The sequence below is a fragment of the Cebidichthys violaceus genome, unplaced genomic scaffold (genome assembly GCF_023349555.1).
Source record: "Cebidichthys violaceus isolate CVI_PGR_0920_01 unplaced genomic scaffold, fCebVio1.0.p SCAF_73, whole genome shotgun sequence".
Classification (NCBI taxonomy): domain Eukaryota; kingdom Metazoa; phylum Chordata; class Actinopteri; order Perciformes; family Stichaeidae; genus Cebidichthys; species Cebidichthys violaceus.
Genome location: NW_027176957.1, coordinates 167,501 through 195,096, shown reverse-complemented (window position 1 = coordinate 195,096; position 27,596 = coordinate 167,501). Strand labels below are relative to the sequence as shown.

At 40.4% G+C, this 27,596-nt stretch overlaps 1 protein-coding gene across 1 annotated transcript; it reads right to left on the bottom strand.

Annotated features, from left to right (window-relative positions):
- Positions 1 to 7,208: 7,208 nt before the first annotated feature.
- On the bottom strand, positions 7,209 to 25,908 carry atf6b (activating transcription factor 6 beta). Its single transcript, XM_068736856.1, is given in 18 exon segments — positions 7,209 to 10,770; positions 10,772 to 10,890; positions 11,404 to 11,488; positions 12,307 to 12,406; positions 12,772 to 12,839; positions 13,294 to 13,393; positions 13,917 to 14,024; positions 14,329 to 14,529; positions 15,362 to 15,444; positions 16,090 to 16,269; positions 18,279 to 18,448; positions 18,727 to 18,888; positions 19,644 to 19,842; positions 20,338 to 20,417; positions 20,513 to 20,572; positions 20,821 to 20,902; positions 23,490 to 23,569; positions 25,764 to 25,908. Coding segments are annotated over 18 exon segments (2,091 nt in total). The 5' UTR covers positions 25,837 to 25,908; the 3' UTR covers positions 7,209 to 10,629.
- Positions 25,909 to 27,596: the final 1,688 nt, after the last annotated feature.

Below are 27,596 nucleotides of genomic sequence, written 5' to 3'. Positions count from 1 at the left end.
CTCCTGCAGAAGAACTGTGATGATGTTGTTCTGACTCTGTCTCTTTGTCTCAACCCAAAACATCCTTGTTGTCTTTTTCTTTCAGCAGCAGGTCAGACATCTGAGTGATCTCCATAAAAACATCAAAGGTTTCCACATTATCAACCTTCTGACCCTTTTCACTGCTGCTACAATTATATTCCCACATGTCTATGTCCAGGTCGGAAGGAAACGTCACATTGTCAGCTGGTTTGAGGAGGTCCAGGTCCAGGTCCGGGTCCAGGATCAAACTGTCCCCCCTTTGGTGTCAAGCTGCGAACAAACTCAGCTGCTGGAGTTCTGCAGTAAAGATAAAAAGTGTTGAGTGTAAAGAGTCTTCACTGGGTTACTGGTAAACCTCAAACAGAGTAAAAGAAATAACTACAATCGGACGGTTAAATGTGCAGTACTACTACTTCTGTACTGAGAACGTGTTCATCGTGGGTTTGTATGTGATGAAGTGAGGTTCTGTTGGAAACACTGAAGAGCGACTCGGCAGGACGCTGACTTGTTGTTGGAGTTCAAGTCCGCTGATGAGTTTCTCATGTGAGAGCAGAGAAACACAAAAACACCATAAAAGCCTTCTTATTCAGGAGAAGACAAACCGTTCTCTGCTTCGTAACGACGGAGAGTTTCCTGCAGCAGCGTCTCACTGTGATGTTAACTACTTTCATTTATTCTGCTTCAGGACACAAAGTGGAAGAACGTTTGATCGTTATTCATTTTAAGGAGCACGTCGTCGTTCTCGTGGTGGACAGTTTTAACAAAAGATCAGAATCGATGCAGCAGAATCAAAGAGATCTTTTTTTATTATTCCACACATTCTTCTTCCTCGTCCAAACCTGGTGCCTACGTTACCCACAATGCAACTCGGACAAATCGTTTGAGTCTGAGATTCTGGTGTGTTGTGCTCGTAGTAACGGTGTGGACGTCCGCTTCACTTTGGTGGGAACACAGAAGCAAAGGTGCTAACGAGAACCACAGCGGGTTCTTCAGCTTGTCTGTATAGGAGAACCCTTATGATTCCAGGTGGAACCTTTTATAAAGGTTCCACCTGAAACACTTTCAGAGGGTTCTACCTAAAACTGTCTGTGAAAGATTCCACCCAGAGCCCCTTTATGAGAGGTTCTAAAGAGAACCCTTTTTTGGTGTAATGGTTCCACCCAGAATACTCTCTAGAAGTTCTATCCAGAACCTTTCCACCTTTTAAAGGTGTTAACAACAAACCACCCAGGGCGTTCTACCGAGAACCCTTTTATATTCGAATGGTTTCAATTAGAACCCACCCAGGGCGTTCTACTGAGAACCCTTTTATATTCAAAGGGTTTTATCTAAATACTGTTTTAATCCAGGGTTCTCTGGATTAAAAGGGTTCTTAAAGGAACCGTCAGTCTTACAAAACAAACTCGTTTTGAAGGAATAAGAGTTCCTCTCCTTGAGATTTGATTCATTTTTAAACTTTAAGTCGTCATCAGACGCTGACTCGAGTGACATCACCTCAGACGTCTCTCAGCTCCGTCTGGAGACTGAAGGTTCACTTCACACATGAGGAAGTATTAGCATCTGTAACTCTGTGTATTTTCCCTCGTCATCGAGACAACAACATGAATAAATAAATACAAATGTAAATGTTCTAACAACGGCAGCTCTCATCACGTTTATCTGGAACGCTGTCAAAGTCTGGATGTTTATCGTCCGTTTAGTGAAACTGCAGTGTGTTTATAGCGGAAAATATCTCCACATACACATTCTGTACTCTACTTCTCACACATACTGTGTGTGTGTGTGTGTGTGTGTGTGTGTGTGTGTGTGTGTGTGTGTGTGTGTGTGTGTGTGTGTGTATATATATATATATATATATATATATAAATACAGGCAGACTGCCTCCTATGAGGTAATCTGCTAAAACCTCGGAGTCCTAGTTATTTCCGTGACGGTTCATAAACAGATAATTCTCCTAATTACCAGCATGTTTAAAACAATAAACAGCAATTACAGAGGTTTAACGGAGAGTGCGTGGGCTCATTAATTGTGTTCTTCAACATGTGGGCTGATGGTGCTGATGGTGCAGCAGTGTTTCACAGAGTCTAATGTCATCCTCTGACAGAACGTCAAATGACGTTCTGGTTTCTGCTGTTGTTGCAGCTTTAACTCTCCTCTGTGTTTCCTGTTTCTTTCTCTTTACGGGAGCTTCTTGGCCGTCGACACCAAACCTCCTAAATCTGACGCTGTAACTGAGACACGCTGCTGTAAATCTGGACCTCCTGAGGGATGAAAACCGAGGACTTACAAGCTCCGAGGAGGTCGAGAGGAACGTTAAAAAGCTGCTACGACGGCTATCCTCGGCTAGAAATGCCTCCAACGCTTCTTTATGAAATGACGTAGCGGGGTGGAGGCAGACCTGCCGACTTGATTCATAGACGTTTTCAAAGCAGACGTCGTAGAACGTTGAATTAAAACTGTTAAGAGCATTAAGATGTCTGCTTGTTGCGCGTTCTGTTTGTCAGAATCTAAATTTCCAACTCAAGTTCAACGTGCGCTTCAGTCTAACCGGTGACCGTGTTGACTGGTGACTCTCGGCCGAATGCGTCCATAAAAGGCTGCCGTTGATAAAACAGACACCTACGTGTTCTTTTTGTGTAACGAGCAAAAGTGACGTCTCTGAGAGTCACCAGTTAACTCGGTCGCCGGTTAAACCTAAACACCGGTGGCGTCTACGGCTGGAAGCTGTTGGATAAAGAGAAACCTCCGAGTCTCTTCCTGGTGCTTGACGTTGTGTTCATGAACTGGATCATCTGGTGACTCTGGGTACATGTTGATATCTGGACACTAGATACTGGACCACCTGCTGATGTGTTCTACTCCTCACTAACATCTCACGGCTCTGTTTAATGCTTCATTCTCCATGTTTGGTGGTGAATGTTCTTCATAGCGGATCACCGTAGAGACACCAGACGAGTGTTTGCTACCTTTCAGGATTATATTTGACACCAACATATAAACTATTAATCTGAAGATAAACTTCTCTATTTAATAACTGCATTTTGTAATAAACAGCTTGAAAGGAATATTTAATACATTTTGTAATAAATTATGACATTACACAATATAATAACTAACCAGTTTTAGGGAAAGAAAGATAATCTACTGATCTTCTGAACTAAAGTTAGTCTGTGTGATTTAAGCTCGAATGCATAAAATAAATGTGTTATAACAATATTTATGAATGAAGACATGGTTGGTTGTTACATAATGCAACTCTCATTGTGTAATAAACGCTTCAATATTTATTATTTTATTACAAAATGCAGGCTGTTTATTACATAATGAAGTGAACATTTATTACATTTGTTATCGTTCATATTAAATGTGGAATTGTATTTTTTCAGCTGACATAAAAATCAACTTTGACGACTTTGAACTTATATAGATTTGTTTTGTTTACTCGCAAATAAAAACAACAACACAAGATTTATCCTAATTTATATGACCTGAATTTAACAACAACAATGTTAGAAAAGAGACATTTCATTTTCATTTCACACACACACACACACACACACACACACACACACACACACACACACACACACACACACACACACACACACACACACACACTCTCATCATATCTGTCTGGGAAAACGTGTGTCTGGATCTTTTCTTTGTGAGGTTTCACATAAATGTCTTTCAGGTCATTTCACAGTCTTATGATGAGTGTGTGTGTGTGTGTGTGTGTGTGTGTGTGTGTGTGTGTGTGTGTGTGTGTGTGTAGCATGAGATCAAAAGCGTTGGAGTCTGCAGCAGTAAGATAATGACTGGAAAGAGTTGTAAAGAGAGAGACGGACAGGTGTTAAAGAGCCGTCTGTCTTTTATTTAAAGCTCTCGGCTCGTTGCTGCGGTCCGTCTGGACTTCACTTCCCAGAGTTCACCTGTCAATCAAACGCTGTGGGCGGGGACTGAAGCGACGGGATGAACTGCCATGAGGTGTTGTACGGCCGTGCACGATCCCCAGAGGATGTTTCCTACTGACGACGGGGATCGCTTGACTCTTCCTCTAGCGCCACCATGAGGTCGACATTTGTAGTTGAAATGACGACAACTATACGTCCATAAATCTCTTTTTAGAAGTGCAGACCTCGCCTGAGAGTCGTCACGTTTTTAAGTTTTCTTCAGTATAAAAGTACTCCAGTGATAGTTGTGTGTACACAGGAGGGTACTGCTAGCGACTAATTCAGCATACTGTTAATGGGGCTAATTCACCAAAATACAAACATATCTAAGCCACTAGCGGTGGAAAGGTGCCTCACTGTCTGTCTTACTTTTAGTCTTACTGCCTGTGGTTTGTGTGAGCTGATGGTCCGAACTACGAGAATAATAATCCAGAGTTTCACTTTACTTCCAGGTTCAACAGATAGAGAAAGAAGAGTTGCTTAAATCTGCATTTACAGACACGTTTTGCTCAACTGCTCTCTTCTCTCCGATGTCTCATTTCTTAGTTTGCATCGACACACGAAGTTCACACACATCGTCCTGAAATCAGCTGTCAAGATGTCAACTTGAACAATTAAAAAAGTGTGTTAGCTCCATGGTTTTGTCTTTGAAGAAGACGAAGAAGAAGACGAAGAGCGTCAGAGAAAGAGAGAGAGAGTCTGTCATCAGATGCAGATTTAAAAGCTGCTGAAGAGGAAAACCACCACTAATACAGAGCTATGAAACCAGACAGTGATGAGCTCATCCACACACACACACACACACACACACACACACACACACACACGGTATGATATCATGCTGAGGATTAGAAATCAACTTGTTGATGAGTTTCTCTGGCACACGGTTTGCTGCGTGTTTCTTCCATCTCTAGATTTCTTAATAAATTCTGAAGTAAATTATTTTGTCTTTTGACATTTTAATGGTGACAGTGAAGAACTGTGATACTTCTCGTTTCTATCCCTGTGGCTACGTCGTTTTCTCTTGTATCATAGTACAGACATACATGTGTATATACTGTATATATATATATATATAAATATATGTGTGTCTGTCTGTGTTTAACACAATTTTGCTGACGTCTTTTCCATCAGTTTCCAGAAGCAGGATGATGTAGTCTGTGTGCAGAGCTACGTCGCCCTCTAGCTGATACAGATATATCTATATCTATATATATATCTATAGATATACTGTATATAGATAGATATAGATCAGGTTCTTCTTTCTTCCTTTTCTCTCACCAAGGCAACTCAAGAAGGAGTTGTTCCCAAACATCTTCCACTGAAGAATGGAGGAGGATAATATCTTGGATTCTGAAAATAAATCAGTTGAACGTGAACGTTGTTGCATCGGTCAGAGAGTGACGTAGTATACGGAGCAACTGAAGCCATGTGGTTCAATAGAGAGTATGACAGTTAGAGAAAAGACTAAGGGTGACACAAACACAGGACTTTCACCCAGGAGACCCTCGTTCCTGTGCTATTTGAAACTAGAAGTAAACATTGTTATAAATTGACTTACATTGCGTTACGTTGTTACGTTGTGACTGTCTTTCACCAAGGAGACGGCTGTTTGTGTCCCATGTGAAACTAAAAGTAAACGTTGACTTCACGCTTGTTACGTAACCGAGTAAGAAAGTCTGCTCATGGTGGTTATTTACTCACGTTACGCTGTTGCATTACCTTGTTACGTTGTCACATTGTTACGTTGTTACGTTGTCACGTTGTCACGTTTTTTACCCAGCAGATCGTTGTTCGTGTCCCATGTGAAGCTAAAGGTCTTTGTCTTTATGTTTATGTGAAGCTGCTTAATAAAGTCTGCTCAGGGCAGTTATTTATTTACTCCATTTATGTTATATGTACACAAACCTGAATCTTAACGTAAAAGATTTACGTTAGTTCAAAACGTCTTAAAGTAGTTTTGTTGATTTTTGGTTGAGCAATGTCAACATTCAGGTTTTCGGAGACGTACGATGGTTGCCGGGTTGCTTTGTCTACTGTGAGACCTTCAAACAGGTTTGTGGTCGTTTCAAATCAGGTCCGACCAGCTGACTGATCCCAGACGGACTCCAATGAAGGTGAAGAAACGAGTGAAGCTGAATCTAAAGAGTCGAATGCTTCAGTCATATTTCAGGTTTCTCACACACATTTGAAAACAATCCTAAAAATCCTGTTGTTGCTGTCATGATGGGGTGCTGAGCGTAGAATAACAATGTTTAAACTGTAGAAACCTTTTTCATGTTAAAGCGGTAGAGTTTCCTCTATAACACACTACAAATGGCTACTTCTACATTTTTAAAAAGGTTTCAAAGATGTTTTGTAATATTCAAATGTGAGTCTGAGAGGTGAAACAGGACACACTCAATGCTTCCCCCTCAGGTGAAGAACACCTGTGTGTTCAGATGAGGTGTGTTAGTGCCCCCCCCCCCCCACATCTCCTCAGGGCCGGTTGTTAACCTGCAACAACAACGACTGCTTTTTACGACTCTGAACTTTATCCTACAGCAACTCATTGAGCTTTAAGAGCCTGAAACGTTTACAGCTCCACCATTAAGACGAAGGGACGGATCACCCGAGGGCCGAGGGGGTCTGCAGCTGGTCCTGTGGTCTCTCTTCAAATGAGTTTCGGTTTTAAGGAGGTCGGCGATTGTTGTTCTGAGAGAATCACTGGAGAGTTTGTCATCAAATTTGCTTCAGAAATAAGTGAATAAACGTCAATAAATGTGCTTTGAAATCACAGAAAGAAGGAGCTCGTTATGAGTGCAGAAGCTGCCTCAGAACAATCATGTTGGTAAGTTTATGTTGGGTGTAAAAGTAACCCAGTGATAGTCATCTGTATGTTAGTGATTACACTGCTAACACACAATTCAGCATATTGTTAATTAAGGATTTTATTTATTAAGAAAAAGACAAAACTGAAACCTTGTCTCTCTGCTTCTTTTATCTTCTCAACCAAACTGGAACGTACCAACTGCCAGGTAAATGTAGGGAGAGCCCAACACGATGATGAATAAATACAGTGTGTGTATTCAACACAGCGTACCTGTGAGCTCACATATACATAGATTTAATAAAGTTATTGACCAGTCCTCCTTCACACAATCCTGTTTATCAGTGATGATCAGCTGATCGACGTCATTAAAGACAAACGGATTATTTAACAGATAAACTCGTTAATGATTGAACTCAACAAGCAAATAGGAGATCTTATTTACTTTATTAAATCTTTATCAAACTCAAACACTTCGTTTCCTACAAACAATAAAAGACAGAAGTTCAGACGAGTCGTGGAATTAGAAAGATGTATTTACATATTTAAATAATAAAAAGGACAACAAAAGTAGCGGACTGTATGTATGTATGTATGTATGTATGTATGTATGTATGTATGTATGTATATATATATATATATATATATATATATATATATATATATATTGTATTTACATCGTTACCACAGTGTGTGTGTGTGTGTGTGTGTGTGTGTGTGGGGAAATCCTTTTAAAAAAACGAATTAATAAAAGAGTGATTTCTGGACTCGGTGGTTTTTAACTCAAATTCTTCCTCAAACGTCACAATTAAACACAGTTATGATTTCAGAAATATCAGATTTAAGGAATGAAGTATGTAAATGATAATCACTTAAATTATTTGAAAATGAATCTGCAACTACTTTGATATTTGGTCATTTTCTTCAGATTCACTGTTCATTCGCTTCGTCTTCTAAACAATATTAATTCACTTTTATCAATATTTTTGGACATTTTATGACCCAAACAAATTTGATTCATTGAGGAAAATAAGTGAAAATAAATTTATAATAATAACCAATGCCTTAAACAGGAAGTAAAAACAGTTAAAAACCACCGACCAGAGGAGAATTATTTATACAACAGATGTTTTCGATAGAACATCTGCCTCTTGTCCACTTTTTTTATCTTTACATTTCTTTACACAAAAAGTAACAAATTCAATCAATCAGTATAAAAAAATGACAAAAACTAAAAAATCATATTTATATATTTTTTCCAGACTTGCAGTTCAGCGGGACAACGAAGACGACAAAGAGCTCCACAAATAAAACATGAAAATGAAAGACCAGAGCCAGAAATAAGAGTTTAAAGTCAGTAGTAGTAAAGGAACAGTGCTGCTTAGCCTAGCTTAGCATAAAGACTGGAAACGGAGGGAAACAGCTAGCGTCGTTCAGATCAAAATGTAACGTGTTTACATCTCATCTGTAAAATCAAAAGAGTCCAAACTACAAATCAGTTCTGTGCCGATTTATTTATGTAAAAACAACAATTAAGATTAAAAATAATAAACTTTTATTTTATTTTACTGAATCTTGATTTTTCACGTTTTATTATCAAATACAAAATATTCAGGAAGTTCTTTTTCTGAAAGTAAAATATGTGAATGTAAAGTTTTTATTTCTGTGATTGTCAGACTTTGTGTTTCATGTTTCGCTCTTAAAAGGGCCAGTCCAACAATTTAGTGTTTTCTCCTCCAAGTTAAAGAGACACACAGAAATAACAAGAGTAGAAGAAATAAGTGCCGCGGAGATATTCTGAGCCTACATTTCCCATGATGCCGAGGAAAATGATCTGTGTAAAACTGTTGGAGTGACTCTTTTTAAGTTGTTAGAGGAAAAAAACCACAAAAAACAAGATTAGAAAACAGACTTTTTGTTTGAAAAAAAAATAAAATGAGAAAGATTTGTAAAACAGGAAGTGTTAAATGTTTGAGACATTTTGTACAAACTTTATTTTACAAGTAAAAGAAGAAGATTGTGTTTTCATGATCTTCTCTGATGGTTTATTTTCAAACTAAAAGCTGAAGCTTAATGAAAGTTAACTGTACAGTAAAAAACCTGTTGATATTTCCATAAACGTGTTATAAACAGACAGAACATCCTGAGTTCATCCCATGAACTGAATATAAAAGTCAACACCAGCCGTCTGTTCCCACCCTCCGAGTCGCTTCATTATAGAAACTTTTACTCCTTTTTTTTGTTTATTATTATTATTTTTGTTGTCAAAAGATGAAAAGACAAAGAAATACAAAAATATAAAAAAGGTGACAAAAACAAAGAGAAATATCTACAGAAGGAAACACGGATATTTACAACCATTAAATAACCCATTCAACACAAAAACATGATTTTTATATAAAACACAAACTCTAGAATCTGACGGACGCCACATGAAGCCGGATCTTACGTTTAGTCTGGAGTATTATTCATGTTTTAACATCTATAGTCAGTAAACTTTGATCTGTTGCTAGTTGGTTCTATTTGGGCTTTTTGGCACCTTTGAAGGATGTGTTATCAGTGTACCTGTGGATGTATGAACTACCGTCACTGATCACTGTGAAGCTGAAGGAAACATAAAAACGTGACCATTCTCACTTCCAAAAAGATGTTTTTATGGTTCCTAAGCAGATTTATTCTTAATGAATCAGAGATTATTATAATAACTGAAGATTCCTTTTAAATATATTACACTTTGGATGATAAATGACCAGGAAAAGCAGCAAAGTCTCCACATGTTTGTCATTTTTTTGGGCCATTTAGGGTTGAAAAATGACAATTAACTGATTAATCAATCGACGGCTTTGTTTCACCTTCAGCGTGATAATAATAATAATAATAATAATAATAATAATAATAATAATAATAATAACAACAACAACAACAACAACAACAACAACAACAACAACAACAACAACAACAACAACAACAACAACAACAACAACAACAACAACAACAACAACAACAACGATGGTGTGAGCTTCTTTTTGATGTTTCAGCTGTTGGATCAACAGCAGCTGACCCCTAATGTGTCGGTAGAAGCTGTGACTCTGAGTTGGCTTTACAAACAGGACGTCTTAGTCACAATAATCACTGATATCGATGAATATTGATATGTTGCTATACGTTCCTTGTATGTTCTTCCAGCTAACGTTAAGATCCAGCGTCACGCGCCGAAAACCGACAACAAGCGAGAGTCACGACGACACGAACGAACAAACGCCACCTCCTCAGAAACGGTCAGTAGTGTCAAGGACAACAGGAAGTGACCTCACGACCGCCCTGCTGGCGCTGCACGGCCACAACTTTAACACAAACGGGGTTTATTGCTGATCAACACATTTAGAACATCAGGTGAGTGTTTAAAGTTTCTGACGGTGTGACTGTGCCGCTCTGCCGGACCAATCACAGCCACTTCCTGTCCTCCGCGCGTCATTCAAACTGTACACTTTCACAATTAAATATTAAAACGCAGGATTCATTTTCTAAGTGCGTTGTGCTGCCGGGTCTGCACCCGACGTCTAGAAATATATTCATATACATATATATATATTAGAATATTATCTTCCACAGAGAGTCGAGTTTCTATCGCTCTGTCGGCCATTTTGAATTAGTGATTTGCAGGTTTTTCGTGGACGTTTTTCTCAACTTTTTCTGTTTCCAGAAAAACTGCAGGAGCTTTTCCAGAGAGCGTTACCTGTGTGTACCTGTGTGAGTGTTACCTGTCGATGATGAAGACGATGAAGACGTTGTTTTAAAGACTCAACGTCAAACCTTCAACCTTCCCTCAGACCCCTTCTGATTGGCTGATTAGATATTCGTCTGTCCGTGGGCGGGCGGGTAAAGGTTGCCTCTGAGTCGAGTGGTGGTGGTGGTGGCGCCCTCGCAGCGAGGTGTGGTTTCCGTGGTGGTGGTGGTGGTGGTGGTGGGGGGAGGAGGGGGGAGGGGGAGGCGGGTCGCGGAGAGACGGCGGGACGGCGGAGGACTTGATGGGGACGATGCGGGTGTCCATGACCTCACAGTCGACCTGCATCATCATCTCGTAGCCATGAGAGGAGTTATAGAGGCTCTCTGAGGGAGGGGGGGTTTGGTCAGTTAGGCATTAACACTACATTACCCATGAGCCTCAGCTGCTCTCATGAAAATGAACCGACTTTAACAGTAAAATGTTTAATAAAGTTTCCACTTTGTGTCATTTTTTTTTTTAGCTTCAAGTCGTAAACAGAATCGTCAGTGACTGGATGCTTCTTGCTGAAGTGCATCTTGGGAGTTGTAGTTGACGTATCTCCTATTTAAAGAAGATATTTTTAACAACTTTTGAATAACTTTTGTTCTGATGGTTCAACCAAAGTGTGACATTATCAGAGCAGCTAACTTTACTTTTAAGTTTCAATCTAATTTAAAGCTTTGTTCTGTATTTCAAAAGTACATTTCTCAACTATCTTTGAGAATGTTTTGTTGTTTATGAAGCTGGTTGTCATTCATGTAGTTTATATACATCTCAGAGGAGCTGCAGCAGCTTGTAGTTTTGGTATATCTGGAAACAAAAAGAAGCTGACAGTACAGATTGATATTGAGACTCACCGTTCACAGACATGGCCGGCATCACCAGAGACATCTTCGGTCGGCTGGTTTTATTGTGGCTGATGGCCGGCAGCAACAGGTGATCCTGTAGAGAGACACGGACCAGGTTCAACTATCCCGCTTTCAAAAGACAGAATCACTGACGGGTCACGTTCATCGAGAGGAACTAAACCTTTTAAAAGAGTTTTGGCTGAAGTTTCTCCACCATGATAGTAAACCAGTTAGCAAGCGAGCTAGTTAGCAAGCAAGCTAGTTAGCTTGCTAGTTCCACCACGATTTCATGCTACAGTTACAGAACATTAAAAAGCACCACATTGAGCTGCCAGGTTTGGTCTACGTTACTTTAACATGCAGCCGAACTTTACCGGTTTTAAAATAACCGTTCATGATGGCTGTCACTGTTTCAATTAGCTTATGCTAATAGTTACCGCTAATTGCTACTAGCTAATCGCTAGGACGCTGACTATTGTTATGATTATGGTTATTGAAGAGTGGTGTAAAGGGTCTTTTATAGTGATGGAAACTGTATAAACTCTTACAAATATTGGTGAATTTGAGTTTACATGCGAGGCTGGCATATGTGTATGCTAGTGATTAGCATTAGCGCTAGCTCCTACTCCCGTCTCCACGGTCTACAGAGTCGGGAGACGTTGGTTTTGTAGGACATTTAATATTTAAATGTGAAGATTAGGACCTGAATCCATCAACAAACATGACTATAAACACATAAACATGAGTGTTCAGATGAAAGAAAGATTTAAACTACAGGGTGGTGCAGTCATTTTCAAGCAAAACCAAGTTTATTAAGATGAATCTAAAGAAAACCGATGGATGAACTGTGAATATCTGCATATTTAAATGTTCTAAGAGTATATTACAGTGGAACCCTTCAATGTTTCGTACCCGTCTGAAGGAGACCACGTAGAAAGTGTCCTCTCTGCGGTCGATGGCGTCTAGGAAGTCGCTGTAAGTGACCTCAGGACCAGGAAGCACCTGCAGCTGACTGCAGACAGGAAACAGGAAGTTCAGGGTCGTTATTGAGTCTTACTACAAAATAAAAGACTGACGCCACCAAAATATTCAGACGTGAAGATGTTGAGAGATATTTTGATGTTACTATCAGCTGTAGTTCTTGTTTTCATCTTTGATAAAACAATTAAATATCAGTTATTAGCTCATTTATGTTTTATAGTAAAGCTACTTTTCTTGTCTTCACCCAGCTGACAGAAACTCACTGGCGTACTTTCAGTACGTCTATAAACACACTTTCAGTTTCACAAAGCTTTGCATGTTAACAGCCTGAATGAACTCCTCACAGGAGAAACTACAGAAACGTCTTGACTCATAAACGTTTGTGAGGAACTGAACCTTTCTATGGAGCGGTGAGCCTGGATCGGAAGATATCTGGAGAAGTTCGTCTTCCTCAGCTGAGCTTTCTGCAACAAACAAAAACGAGATGGAAGGACAGTTAATATAAAGAAGAAGCCTTAAGAAGAAGCAGAAGAAGAAGAAGAAGACGCATTAAGAAGAAGAAGAAGAAGAAGCATTAAGAAGAAGCAGAAGAAGAAGAAGAAGCATTAAGAAGAAGCAGAAGAAGAAGAAGCAGCATTAAGAAGAAGCATTAAGTAGAAGAAGAAGAAGAAGAAGAAGCATTAAGTAGAAGAAGAAGAAGAAGAAGCATTAAGTAGAAGAAGAAGAAGCATTAAGTAGAAGAAGAAGAAGAAGAAGAAGAAGAAGAAGCATTAAGTAGAAGAAGAAGAAGAAGAAGAAGCATTAAGAAGAAGAAGAAAAAGAAGCATTAAGAAGAAGAAGAAAAAGCATTAAGAAGAAGAAGCATTATGAAGAAGAAGAATTAACAAGAAGAAGAAGAAGAAGAAGTTTCTACTGAACCTGGGCGATCTTGGCTTTCTTGGCGACTTTGGGTTTTCCTCCAGACTTCTTCCTGTCGATCTGGTGTCGTTGGACCCAACCTCTCAACTCGTCTGCTAGTCTGTAGAACAAGAGGAGAAAGAAGGAGACTTTAAACTGACAGGAAACTGTGATGTGACTTCCTGTATCCAGTGTGACAAAGTTCACACAATATCTAAAAAACCCTCAGTAAAGAAACAGACAGAAGGTAGAAGGGGAAAAAGGAAGGAAAAAAGGAATGAAGGAAGGAAAGAAGGGAACAGGGGAGATGAGAGAAAAGAAAGAGGGAAGAATATAAGAAGGAAGGGAGAAAGGTAAGAAAGAATGAAGGTTTGAAAGAAGGGAGAAAGGAAACAAGGGAGGATGGAAAGAAGGGAGAAAGGAAACAAGGGAGGAAAGAATGAAGGATGGAAAAAAAGAGGGGATAAAGGATAAAAAACTAATTAATTTGTTTAGTTATATGAAGAGAAGCAGGGGGATGAGGAGGAGATGAAGAAGGACCAGAAGAGGACACACACTCATATAAATATTTATATGTAATACATATAAATATGTATTCATATGTATAAATATATATAAAGATGTATTAAAGATGAGTGACTGACCTGAGAGACTCTGAGCGGTTGAACTGTCTGCAGTCTGAAGAGCTGAAGTAACGATCGATGTCCTGAAGAACCAGATCCTTCATGTCACTGAACACATCACTCAGGTTCCTAGGAAGAAAGGAAAGGAAAGAAGGAAGGGAAAAAAGACAACAGGGAAAGATGGAAGAGGGGATGGAAAGAAAGGAAAGACAAAAGATCATCTACTGAAGTGTGAGCTCACAGCAGTTTCCTCCCTGATTTCTCTTTTTCCTTTCATCCTTCTTTCTTTTCCTTTCCTCCCATCTTTCCTTTTCTCACTCCCTCCTTTCTTTCTTCATTATCTGTCTTTCTTTTCCTTTCCTCTTGTCTTTTCCTGCTGAGGAAGTGAATCAATAAGTGAAACTCCTCCTTTACTCCGTCGGGTTCTCCTCACCTGAACTGATAGGACTCTGCAGCTTCGTCTCCTGCGTCCTCCTCCGTCTCCGTTCTGTCCTCCACTCTGCTCGGAGGTTGCTGTTGCTGTTGCTGCCGTTCCTGTTGCTGTTGTTGTTGCTGTTGCTCGATCTCCAGCAGCCGTCGTCCCGTGTACGTCACCACGCCGTCCTGGAGGCCCGACAGCTTCCCGTCTGAGATGCTGCGGGACGAAGAAGTGAGAGCGCTCAGACACACCTTAGTGTTCACTGAGTCACATTCAGGGTTTGTGTTATTTAAATACTAATCCATATCAGTATTCATGAAGGTGACATTTAGTTCATGTTGTCAGTCACTTTACGGTTCATATCCGTTTACTGAGGAAAGAAAGTTCAAAACAGCTTCAATAACTAAATCTAATACTTGATGAATAAATACCTTTCACCCTTAATGTTTATGAGTAACTTTAATATGAACACACTGAGCCGTCCTCTTTGTTTACGTCTCCATGCGTCCACTGGTTACCTCGTGTTTAACGTCACATTGCTATGAATTGTGGGTAATTCCCTCAGGCCAAGTCAGCATCTAATGCTGACGTAAGGAAAGGGTTCATAAAGGATCAAAATGTCAGAGAGAGACTCAAACACTCGATGAGTTGACAGAACTAAACCCTCAGACTTTAAGAGAGTCAGAGAATCAGTGGGTCCGTGAGTCAGAGAGTCAGTGATTCACAGAGTCAGAGAGTCAGAGAGTCAGTGAGTCAGTGATTCAGAGAGTCAGAGATTCAGAGAGTCAGTGATTCACAGAGTCAGAGAGTTAGTGAGTCAGAGAGTCAGAGAGTCAGAGAGTCAGTGATTCAGTGAGTCAGAGAGTCAGTGAGTCAGAGAGTCAGAGAGTCAGAGATTCAGAGAGTCAGTGATTCACAGAGTCAGAGAGTTAGTGAGTCAGAGAGTCAGAGATTCAGTGATTCAGAGAGTCAGAGAGTCAGTGAGTCAGAGAGTCAGAGAGTCTGTGAGTCCGGAGGTTCAGGACTTTGGTCAAAGTGTTCCGGTTACCTGACGGGTCCGAAGCTGAACGTCATGAACAGCAGGACGGCCATGACGCACACGGCCCTCTTGTTGCTCGCTGAGTCGCTGCCCTGAAACACAAGAGAGAGAAACTCATGAAGCTCACAAACTAACACTGAATCTGAAGAGAACATTATGCAGAAAGAAAGAAACTTCACTTCACTACTACGCTGTTCTTGCGTCTGCATTCAACTCAAGAAGAATACAGAAATATTCATAATTTGCATATCAGTTTCAGGTTTTTTGGGTTTCTCTTTGTAACGTGTTTTAGGGTTGTGGATCTTCGTCTCTCTGAAGACCTGTTTCCTCGTGTTTAACCTGTTTGTTGTTAACCGAGGTTCAGCTGAACTGTAAACCTGCTGAGTCAGCAGGAGTGTTTTCTCCTTTCCACACTCTAGAAGGACTTGAGAAGTAGAGAGACTTCCTCCTGATTCAACTTCTACGACACCGATGGGCCAACGATAAACACACCTAAAAGCGGATCACCCTGCAGCATGAATATGAATATGAAACATATTAAAATCAGTGACTCTAGAAGTGAGGCGGACTAGAGGAACTGATTAAAGATGAATGATGAGTCTCTGTTGATTCAGCCTTCACTCTTTAACTTTATCTATGAAATCATCTCTGACATGCTGAGAAACTACGCCTCAACTTTAGCAACTGAGCTACTCTCTCTCCCTCTCTCCCTCTCTCCCTCTCCTCTCCTCCCTCACCTCTTTCCCGGCCAGTCTCTCCCTCAGCGCCTGGTTCTCCCGGCGGAGGCGTTCGTTCTCCTGCTGCGCCTCCCTGAGCTGAGCCTCCAGGTTCTGGAGGTACTCCTTCTTCTTCTTCCTGGACTGGCAGGCCGACTCCCGGTTCTTTATCATCCGTTGCTGCCGCTTCAGCACCTTCATCTGCACCGGGAGGAGGAAGAAGAGGAGGAGGAGGAGGAGGAGGAGGAGGAGGAGGAGGAGGAAGTAAAGGGAGGAAGAAGAGGAGGAGGAGGAGGAGGAGGAGGAAGTAAAGGGAGGAAGGATAAAGAGGAATAAAGGAGGAGGAGGAGGAGGAGGAGGAGGAGGAAGAGTAAGTAAAGGAAAGGGAGAAAAGGGAGGAAGGATAAAGAGGAATAAGAAGATGAGGAGGAGGAGGAGGAAGGGAAGGTAGTGAAGGATAAAGAGGAATAAAGGAGGAGGAAGAAGAGGAGGAGGAGGAGGAGGAGGAGGAGGAGGAGGAGGAGGAGGACGAGGAAGAAGAGGAGGAGGAGAGAAAAGGGAGGAAGCATAAAGAGGAATAAAGGAGGAGGAGGAGGAGAAAGAGGAGGAGGAGCATTGGGAAGGGAGAAAGGGGAGGAAGGATAAAGAGGAAGAGATGGAAATAGCCCAGAGGAGAGGGAGTTTTACAGACAAAAGGAGGATGATGATGATAATGAGGAGGAGGAAGATGTCGGGTCGAGTGAATAAGAAATGATGGAAAGAAAGAAAGGAGGAGCAGAAAATAAGGAGGAGAAGGATACAAAGACAGGAAGAGGAGAGAAAACAAAAGGTTCAACAGGTGAATGACATCATCAGATATATGAGACTCTTATCTATCTATCTATCTATCTATCTATCTATGAGACTCTTATCTATCTATCTATCTATCTATCTATCTATGAGACTCTTATCTATCTATCTATCTATCTATCTATCTATCTATGAGACTCTTATCTATCTATCTATCTATCTATGAGACTCTTATCTATCTATCTATCTATCTATCTATGAGACTCTTATCTATCTATCTATGAGACTCTTATCTATCTATCTATCTATCTATCTATGAGACTCTTATCTATCTATCTATCTATCTATCTATCTATCTATGAGACTCTTATCTATCTATCTATCTATCTATCTATCTATGAGACTCTTATCTATCTATCTATCTATCTATCTATCTATGAGACTCTTATCTATCTATCTATCTATCTATCTATCTATCTATCTATCTATCTATCTATGAGACTCTTATCTATCTATCTATCTATCTATCTATCTATCTATCTATCTATCTATCTATCTATCTATCTATCTATCTATCTATCTATCTATCTATCTATCTATCAGCTGATAGAAGAGGAGTCGGTGTGATGTTAAACCTAAACCGTTCAGACGTGTTGCTGCAGCTCCAGTGACTGAAGTCATTAAAAGCGTCAAACAAAGTGAAGCAGCAAAACACCTCAAACCAACCTCCACAACCCTACTGGTGCTTTTATCACTTCATCACTCGTGAAAGAGGTGAACGACAAAGAGCTGCAACAACTTGTGGAACTTGCTGAGTTTTCTGTAGAAACACGACTCAACACCGAAGAAGCTCAGCAGAAGCAGAGAGATGAACATCTAAAACATCTAACAAGTGTCCTGAAAGTGAAAACTCACTCACCTTGTATTTTGAGTAAAGATGGGTTCGTGGGTCTAAACACTGTGATCTGATACTAACAGGAGGGCTGTGACATCACACGCATTGAACCGTTCAGTACCAGGCTCAGGAGCAGAACGACGCGTTTGAATGGGACTAGTTGAGGAAACGTAACGTTCCCTCAGCGGAGCCACTGCGTTGACCTGCTGTCTGACACGCCCACCACGGAAGAACAACACTCTGCACGCTAAACTAGCTTAGCATGAACACCAACAGCAGCACACCTGCCGATCCACACGGGGCTGAAGGTCTGAAGGTCTACAGCCGTGGATACGAGACCTCTGAGTGATGGACCAGGCTGTATGAACATGCTTCATGCTTCATGCTACATGCTACATGCTAACTGTTGCTCCTCCACGAGCACGAAAACCCAAACGGAGAATCACATGTCCTAATATTTAGTTTCCTTCGTAACGATCCAACATGTCCGACGGTGCACGTCGTCGTTCATCCAGGTTCTACTCACGTCGATGTCGTTGGAGTTGTTGCCGGGTAAAGCCGCCGTCGCTGGGACGATGGGTTTGCTGGTGGGCGGAGCCGTGGGGCTGGAGCAGTGCTGAGGCATGCTGGGAGATACGGGCTCCATCTTCACGATGGTCGGAGACGAAGAGAGACACACCGACTGAGACAAGACCACTGGAGGAGGAGGAGGAGGAAGAAGAGGAGGAAGAGGAGTGGAAAGAGGAGGGGGAATAAGAAGAGGACGAGGAAGAAGAGGAAGGAGGATGAAGAAGAGGAAGAGGAGGAGACAGGGAAGAAGAGGAAGAGGGAGTGGAGGAGGAGGAGGAGGAGGAGGAGGAGGAGGAGGAGGAGGAGGAGGAGGAGGAGGAGGGACAGCAGAGAGACGCGTCATCAGTTCTCTGATTCTTATATAAAGTAAATGAATTCAGACGTCAATCACAAAGTGTGTTCACCAGGTCTGCTCTGGTCCATGGAGGGGAGGCCCTGCAGGATGAGGGTCTTGGCCGGTGTGGAGGTCTGCGTGACGGGGATGGTGGCGACACAGACCGGTCTGGGCTGGATGGGGGGCTTGGTGCTCAGGATGGAGGTCTTCAGTGTGGCCGGACCCGGAAGAACTTCAGGAGACAGAAATTCAACTTTAGAGTGACTTTAAACTTGAGAGTAATTTTACACTTTAGAGTAATTTTAAACTTTAGAGTCACTTTAAACTTTAGAGTCATTTTACACATTTTAGAGTAATTTTAGACTTTAGAGTCATTTTACACTTTAGAGTCATTTTAAACTTTAGAGTCATTTTACACATTTTAGAGTAATTTTAGACTTTAGAGTCATTTTAAACTTTAGAGTCATTTTACACATTTTAGAGTAATTTTACACTTTAGAGTCATTTTACACTTTAGAGTCATTTTACACTTTAGAGTCATTTTACACTTTAGAGTCACTTTACACTTTAGAGTCATTTTAAACTTTAGAGTCATTTTACACTTTAGAGTCATTTTAAACTTTAGAGTCATTTTACACTTTAGAGTCAATTTAAACTTGAGAGTAATTTTACACTTTAGAGTCACTTTACACTTTAGAATCATTTTACACTTTAGAGTCATTTTAAACTTTAGAATCATTTTACACTTTAGAGTCATTTTAAACTTTAGAGTCATTTTACACTTTAGAGTCATTTTACACTTTAGAGTCACTTTAAACTTTAGAGTCACTTTAAACTTTAGAGTCATTTTACACTTTAGAGTCATTTTACACTTTAGAGTCACTTTAAACTTTAGAGTCACTTTAAACTTTAGAGTCATTTTAAACTGCTCTGTGAAATGATTTGAATACAAGTTTCCATAAACATGACGTCATCGTCTGAACCCACCGGAGGTCTGCGTCTGTAGTCCACTGACGGTCTGCGTCTGTAGTCCACTGACGACTGACGGGATCGGTGTCGTCAACCTCGTCTGCGTCTGTGGTACGGATGACGTTGCCACGGTGATCTCCATGGAGCCCAGCGGGGGAGACAGAACGTCTCCGTACATGTAGGGAGGAGTCGGAGGGTTTTCACCTTTAATGGTGATCTGGATGAGGAGATTGTTATTATTATTATCATCGTGTTCAACTACTTTGACATTTTGGGGAAACAAATTCTCAAATAATAATAATAATAATAATAATAATAAACAGTTTAATATATTAAATTAATGCAAATTTAAAGCTCCTCTGTGTTTTATTGTTGTCTTGATAAATTCAGTATACGGTTTGTTTACATCTTCGATGTAAGAACTTAACTCAACACCAGTATTTTCACACTAAAGGTCTTGCAGCTTTTCCCCGTTATAGGAAGGCTTTTAATGTGAAAGACCATCAGGATGTGTTGAGACAGAGAACAACAAAATAAACAGCTGCAAATATCTTCAAAGAGTCCCATTAAATACAATACTTGTATTTGCATGAATCACACTCACCTTCATACGTTATTAAAAGTAAAACACACACACACACACACACACACACACACACACACACACACACACACACACACACACACAGTGTATTTTACTTTGTAAACACACCTGTGGGTCTGGTGACAAAGAAGAGCAGTCGGACCCGAGTGAGGAAGCAGGAGAAGGAGGCTCGGCTTTCACCTTGAACACTAGAAACACAAACAAACACATGAACCAGTAACGTGTGTGTGTGTGTGTGTGTGTGTGTGTGTGTGTGTGTGTGTGCGTGTGTGCGTGTGCTTACACATTTCCACAGGTAACGGCTGAGTGATGGTCATTTCACTTTTGATCACAGGAGTTTCTCCTTCAGAGAAAAAAAACAGGAAGAAACATCAAGACAAGGTTTTATATTATTATTAATGTATATATATATATATATATATATATATATATATATAAATAATAAAACAATTCATGAAGTACATCAAAATTTACATGAGAAACACATGACCCTTCATGAACTTAGAGACTTGAATTAATGTTGTTGTTGGAGGACGAGGCGTCTCTGAGGCCTCAGGTGTGTTCAGTTTGTTGTTACTGTCCGGTTCTCACCTGTGAGAAGGTTGTTGTCAAGGTGTTGCCACGGCGACGTGGGGTTGTCAGGATCGAGGGTGAGCACGAGGTCGTTGTCAAACTGTGAAGGGGGGGATGGGAAATTAGATTTAGACTGTGTGTGTGTAGGTGTGTATAGGTGTGTGTAAGTGTGTGTGTGAGTGTAGGTGTATAGGTGTGTGTGTGTGTGTGTGTGTGTAGGTGTATAGGTGTGTGTGTGTGTGTGTGTGTGTGTGTGTGTAGGTGTATAGGTGTGTGTGTGTGTGTGTAGGTGTGTGTAGGTGTATAGGTGTGTGTGTGTGGGTGTATAGGTGTGTAGGTGTGTGTGTGAGTGTAGGTGTATAGGTGTGTGTGTAGGTGTATAGGTGTGTGTGTAGGTGTGTGTGTGTAGGTGTATAGGTGTGTGTGTGTGTGTGTAGTTGTATAGGTGTGTGTGTGTGTGTGTGTGTAGGTGTGTGTGAGTGTAGGTGTATAGGTGTGTGTGTGTAGGTGTGTGTGTAGGTGTATAGGTGTGTGTGTGTGTGTAGGTGTGTGTGTGTGTAGGTGTATAGGTGTGTGTGTGTGTAGGTGTATAGGTGTGTGTGTAGGTGTATAGGTGTGTGTGTGTAGGTGTATAGGTGTGTGTGTGTGTGTGTGTAGGTGTGTGTGTGTGTATAGGTGTGTAGGTGTGTGTGAGTGTAGGTGTATGTGTGTAGGTGTATAGGTGTGTAGGTGTGTGTGTGTAGGTGTGTGTGTGTGTGTGTAGGTGTGTGTGAGTGTAGGTGTATAGGTGTGTGTGTGTGTGTGTGTGTGTGTGTGTGTGTGTGTGTAGGTGTGTGTGAGTGTAGGTGTATAGGTGTGTGTGTGTAGGTGTGTGTGTAGGTGTATAGGTGTGTGTGTGTAGGTGTGTGTGTAGGTGTGTGTAGGTGTGTGTGTGTGTGTGTGTAGGTGTATAGGTGTGTGTGTGTGTGTGTGTAGGTGTATAGGTGTGTGTGTGTAGGTGTGTGTGTAGGTGTATAGGTGTGTGTGTGTGTGTGTAGGTGTATAGGTGTGTGTGTGTGTGTGTGTGTAAGTGTATAGGTGTGTGTGTGTGTGTGTGTGTGTGTGTAGGTGTATAGGTGTGTGTGTGTGTGTAGGTGTATAGGTGTGTGTGTGTGTGTGTGTGTGTGTGTGTGTGTGTGTGTGTGTGTGTAGGTGTATAGGTGTGTGTGTGTGTGTGTGTGTAGGTGTATAGGTGTGTGTGTGTGTGTGTGTGTGTGTGTGTGTGTGTGTAGGTGTATAGGTGTGTGTGTAGGTGTATAGGTGTGTGTGTGTGTGTGTGTGTGTGTAGGTGTATAGGTGTGTGTGTGTGTGTAGGTGTATAGGTGTGTGTGTGGGTGTATAGGTGTGTGTGTGTGTGTGTGTGGGTGTATAGGTGTGTGTAGGTGTATAGGTGTGTGTGTGTGTGTGTGTGTGTGTGTGTGTGTGTGTGTGTGTGTGTAGGTGTATAGGTGTGTGTGTGTGTGTGTGTGTGTGTGGGTGTATAGGTGTGTGTGTGTGTGTGTGTAGGTGTATAGGTGTGTGTGTGTGTGTGTGTGTGTGTGTGTGTAGGTGTATAGGTGTGTGTGTGTGTGTGTGTGTGTGTGTGTGTGTGGGTGTATAGGTGTGTGTAGGTGTATAGGTGTGTGTGTGTGTGTGTGTGTAGGTGTATAGGTGTGTGTGTGTGTGTGTATAGGTGTGTGTAGGTGTATAGGTGTGTGTGTGTGTGTGTGTGTGTGTGTGTGTGTGTGTGTGTGTGTGTGTGTGTGTGTGTGTGTGTGTGTGTATATAGGTGTGTGTAGGTGTATAGGTGTGTGTGTGTGTGTGTGTGTGTGTGTGTGTGTGTGTGTGTGTGTGTGTAGGTGTATAGGTGTGTGTGTGTAGGTGTGTGTATATAACATTGAGTTTGATCATCTGAACTGAAGATGATTTTGTTGGTGACAGAATGTGAACGAGAGACTCTGATGTGTTAATAAATAAATAATAACATATAGAAGAATATGGACTTTCTTTATGGATAAAGAAACAAACAGTTAATGTAGTTTATTATAATAACGATACCTGATGCTCTGATCTCTGGTCGTTTACAATGAAACAGTCAATCAGTGTTCAGACCAACAGGAGGAGAGCTAGTAACGTTAGCAGCACCGCTAACGGCTAACCAACGGAGGTTCACTTCAGTTACACTATGATGCCTTCAGGCTCTGCTCAGTGAATTATAACGTTATCGTGATGTGTTCACGTGTAATCTGTAAAATATAGTTTCGGTAAAAAAAAAAATCCAGTAGTTTGAAGATGTTTTCACATGAATATTAAATAGATATTAGAGATGAATTATGAGCCGTTTACACTAAAAGTACAATATTGTATTTCTTGTTCATTTGAGATATATATATATATATATATATATATATATATATAAAAACCAAAATAGACGACTATAAACCAGTAGAACGATGATATCTTGATGTTTTTATCTGTTTTTGTGACGGTGGTGATCCTTTTAGAACAGCTGTTATAACTAAACTACAACGATCTGAAGTGTGAGCTCTTTAGAACATAACTAGGTGTGATTATGAATGTGAGACCGAGTGAAGCTGAGCGTTGGTGTTCTTCGGTTTCACTCTCGGTCGATAAAGCAGAAACCTCTTTTCTTTTCTTTGTCTCCGTACCGTCGGCTCGTATTTCGTCCCCCGGCTGAAGTCGGCGTCCTCTCCCTCCTCCATGCTCTCACACTGGTACAGACAGGCATCTGAGCGGAGAACACAGAGAACAATGCTAATATCATATCATATCATATCATATCATATATTAATATGCACGGGAAGGGAAGAGAGCCCACAATGCTGTCAGATTCAAACAACAACAGTCACACATTTACATTTAGACTTTTTTTGCGTAAAAAAGTATAAAAACTAGAAATAAAAATTAAAAAAAAGATGTCGATTAATTTTATTAATTGAATAATTGTTGCTGCTCTTCTTCATTGATTACGGTTCTCTGAACATAAGCTGCTGTAAAAAGAAAATAATTAAAATATAATAATCAAGATTCAGATCAGGACACATCTGTTTAAAGAAGAAATAAACAAGTTAAATTATATATGAAGTTTAAGACTGTAAAAGACATTCATTCAGTTTATTAATAACTAAATGATTAGTTGAAGCGTATTGAACTCAAACATCGTGTTCCATCAGTCGATTAATTACTCGTTTGATCATTTATTCATCTGTTTAAAGTCATTCATGAAGCAAAACCAGCTCCTCAAATGTAACGGATTTTATGTTTTTACTCTTCATATTTTATGGTAAACTGAATATTTTTTAGATTTTTAAGTAAAAATGATGACGTCACGTCTGGCGTTAGGCAATTTAAAAAAAATCTTTTGATATTTTATTAGTCGATCATGAAAATAAGCATTAGCTGCAGCTCTACCAACTACAATTTTTAAATAAAATCACATCAAAATCTAAGAAAATATAATCTGAAATTTATGTTTTTTATATCAATAATAATCTAAAATTAACAGTTTTCAAAGATGAATAAATATTCAATCGGTAATAATGAAATAACAGACGACACAAAAACAGAGTCTTAGACGCTGCAGGTAATAAAATAAAATAATTATAAATTAATTATAAAAAAGGAAATACATCACATACAAAATATTTTATGATTGAAAAAATATTTTAAAAATTAGCTTTTTATGTCACGAAGGTGTAAACTCAGAAAATATTTGTTAGAATAAAATATTGACACAGAAAATTATGATAATTAAAATTAAAAAAGCTGGTGGTTATTTTCACTTCTGCCTCTAATTGATTCTCACGTAATAATATTTACAATATTATCAATAAGATAAATATAATAGAGCTTTTAGGATGAGATGTAGTGAGTCTGAACACAGCCTGGATAATACAGATGTTTATGATTCAACATCATCACGCTGCCTCACTCATTAAAATAACAATCACACAAACAAAACATCCTCTTCATCAAACATGTCCCATCTTTACAACGAGCAGCTTCTCATTCATACTGACCTCCAGTATCTTCATATGTCAGGGAATACGCCTTATTGTGTATTCTATATACTAATACTGAGTATTTATTGTTCCTCTGTAATGCCTAAAAATACCTGCTGCTGTACTACAATAATTCTGTATAAAGCACAATAAATACACACACACAGTTTATACTGCTAACACAATATATATAGTGTATTTATATGTTATATTATGTACATAAGTGTGTACTTCTGGTTGGATGCTTAACTGCGTGTCTCATTAACATACGTGTACTAGTACACACCATATGGCTCGTACCTGGTGGATTAAAAACTTGTAGTAAACTGGCCAAAACTACAACATGTACTTTAAGATGCAGCCCATAATAACACCTCTTATGATCCATATTACATCATGACAACGAGCTTAAACTAGAAACACGTCAACAGTAGGACAACAGCGTGTTTTACGAAGAAGAAGAAGAAGAAGAAGAAGAAGAAGAACGTGCGATTTCACGCCTCCACCCACAAGAGATGAACTAACACATCCGGGTCCTCTGACTGAGGAAGTGTACACACTGCGCACACACACACACCCACACACACACACACACGCTGCACACACACACGCTGCACACACACACACACACACACGCTGCACACACACACACACACACACACACACACACACACACACACACACACACACACACACACACACACACACACACACACACACGCGCACCACTAATTCACCTTCGTTACCACATGAAACCTGTAATGTGAATAAAGGAGGATTTAAAAGGAGGATATTGAATCGCTTTAAACGCCTCAGCTTCGTTTCAACGGCTGTTGGCTCAAGACGAGCATCCGTTAGCTTAGCATCGCTTTAAAGATGCGCGTCTGTTTACCGTTGTAAAGGCTCGATACGTGAACTCACCCCAGTCTTCGCTTGTCAGGAGGTTATCAGCGAAGAAGCGCGTGTCCAGATCAGACAGCAGGTCCGTACTCATAGTATATCAATAATAATAATAAGTAATAATCACAGAGGCGTCGTGTTGTGGTGCTGCTGCAGATAGCGACGTGCTAACTAGCTAGCTTCGCAATATGACAGACAAGGAAACGCACTTTTTCCGGGGAAAGTCTCCGCCCACTTGAAACGGAGCAGCCAATGAGAACAGAGAAAAGGGCGTGATCGACGTCACGGAGAACCAATGGGGTGGTTGATAGAGTGCGATTGGAGCGCGTTGATGAGGAAGCCCGCTTTAAAGGTGATTTGGCCCAATCGCATCAGCGCGTTTTGATGGAGAGGTACAGTGAACCAATAGACGTGAAGGAAGTCCGAGCGTCGCCTCGCCCCCGCGTTGAATTGACATGCGCGTTAGCCAATCACGGTTCATCAGCGCAAATCAACCGTTGTGTTTGATTCAAGCGCTGTGAAAGTAAAAGTGCATATTATATCAGATTACACACGAAATATAAAACATGTAACATGACTATTATGTTTAATCTTAATGTCTTAGGTGTGGGAAGAAGAAGTTATTAAATAACTACACTGAGGGGCGCATAAATAAATGTGTTTTTATTGCATTACTGATGCAATAAAAACACATTTATTTATGATAATTACCTAAAAACATGTAGCTTATTGCTCTTAGTGCAGGTACTCTGATTTCATTGTTTCCAAAATGTTCATTCAAAAAAACTGCATGTTTCCTAAAATAAATAAACCAAAAATTATATATTTGTGTTTCTTTGAAACTAACTGCTTTTAATGCGTTATGTCAGTGTATTAAATGAAAATAAACCTCTGAAACAATCTTAGATGGTGAATCGTCATCTGTAGCTCCGGCTACTTTCTGTTAAAACACCAACGCTGTGAAAGATCAACCGATTAGCACAGGATGTGGGCCAGCAAATAAAACCACATACACACATATGGAAGCATATTTAGCATATAGTTGTGGTTTGACTCAAAGTCCGGCATCTTAAATTAAAACGATATCTCATGCTGGTTGTCTGTTTTGACATTTCCATATATGACCATCTTTTACAAACTTCTCGTTGATTGGTTGTCAACAATAAAGGAGCAAAACATTTACCTACAAGCTGTAAACTGTGAATGAAATAAGAAATAAGAGAACTCTTCAGACTGGTTGCTCAGAGAACTACCTGCTGCTCAACGTCAGTAAAACCAAGGAGCTGAAGAATAAAGGAGGTGAAGAATAAAGGAGGTGAAGACTCACAACCGTGTCTACATCAGTGGAGCTGAGGTGGAGCGAGAGAAGAGTTTAAAGTTCCTATCAGCATCAAAAACAAGCTGACATGGTCCTCTCCCATCTCCATGCTGGTGAAGAAAGCTCATAAACGCTGTATGTCTTATGGACACTTAATCAGGTGAAATGTCCCGAGCTAAGCTCTTGTTAACTATTACAGAGAAGCAACAGAAATCATACAAAACTGTTATGAGATGTGTATGTGGGTTCTACAGAACGTGGTTGGTACCAGCAGTGATATTGGTGACATGAGGTGCCTGCGAAGAGCTATGAGAGGATATTAAAAGAGAAAACCCAGCCAGACACAAGCTGTTCATCCTGCTGCCGTCCAGAAGGAGATACAGAAGTATCAGCTGATCAGCTTTTTTCTGCTGATCCAATCAAAACCGTGACACAAACGGAACCAAGTCATGTGATCCGTTGCACCCATAGCAAGTGTTCAAATATGCTCCAACATCTTTGAGACAACCGTTCATACCTGAATGCTCAAGTCAAGG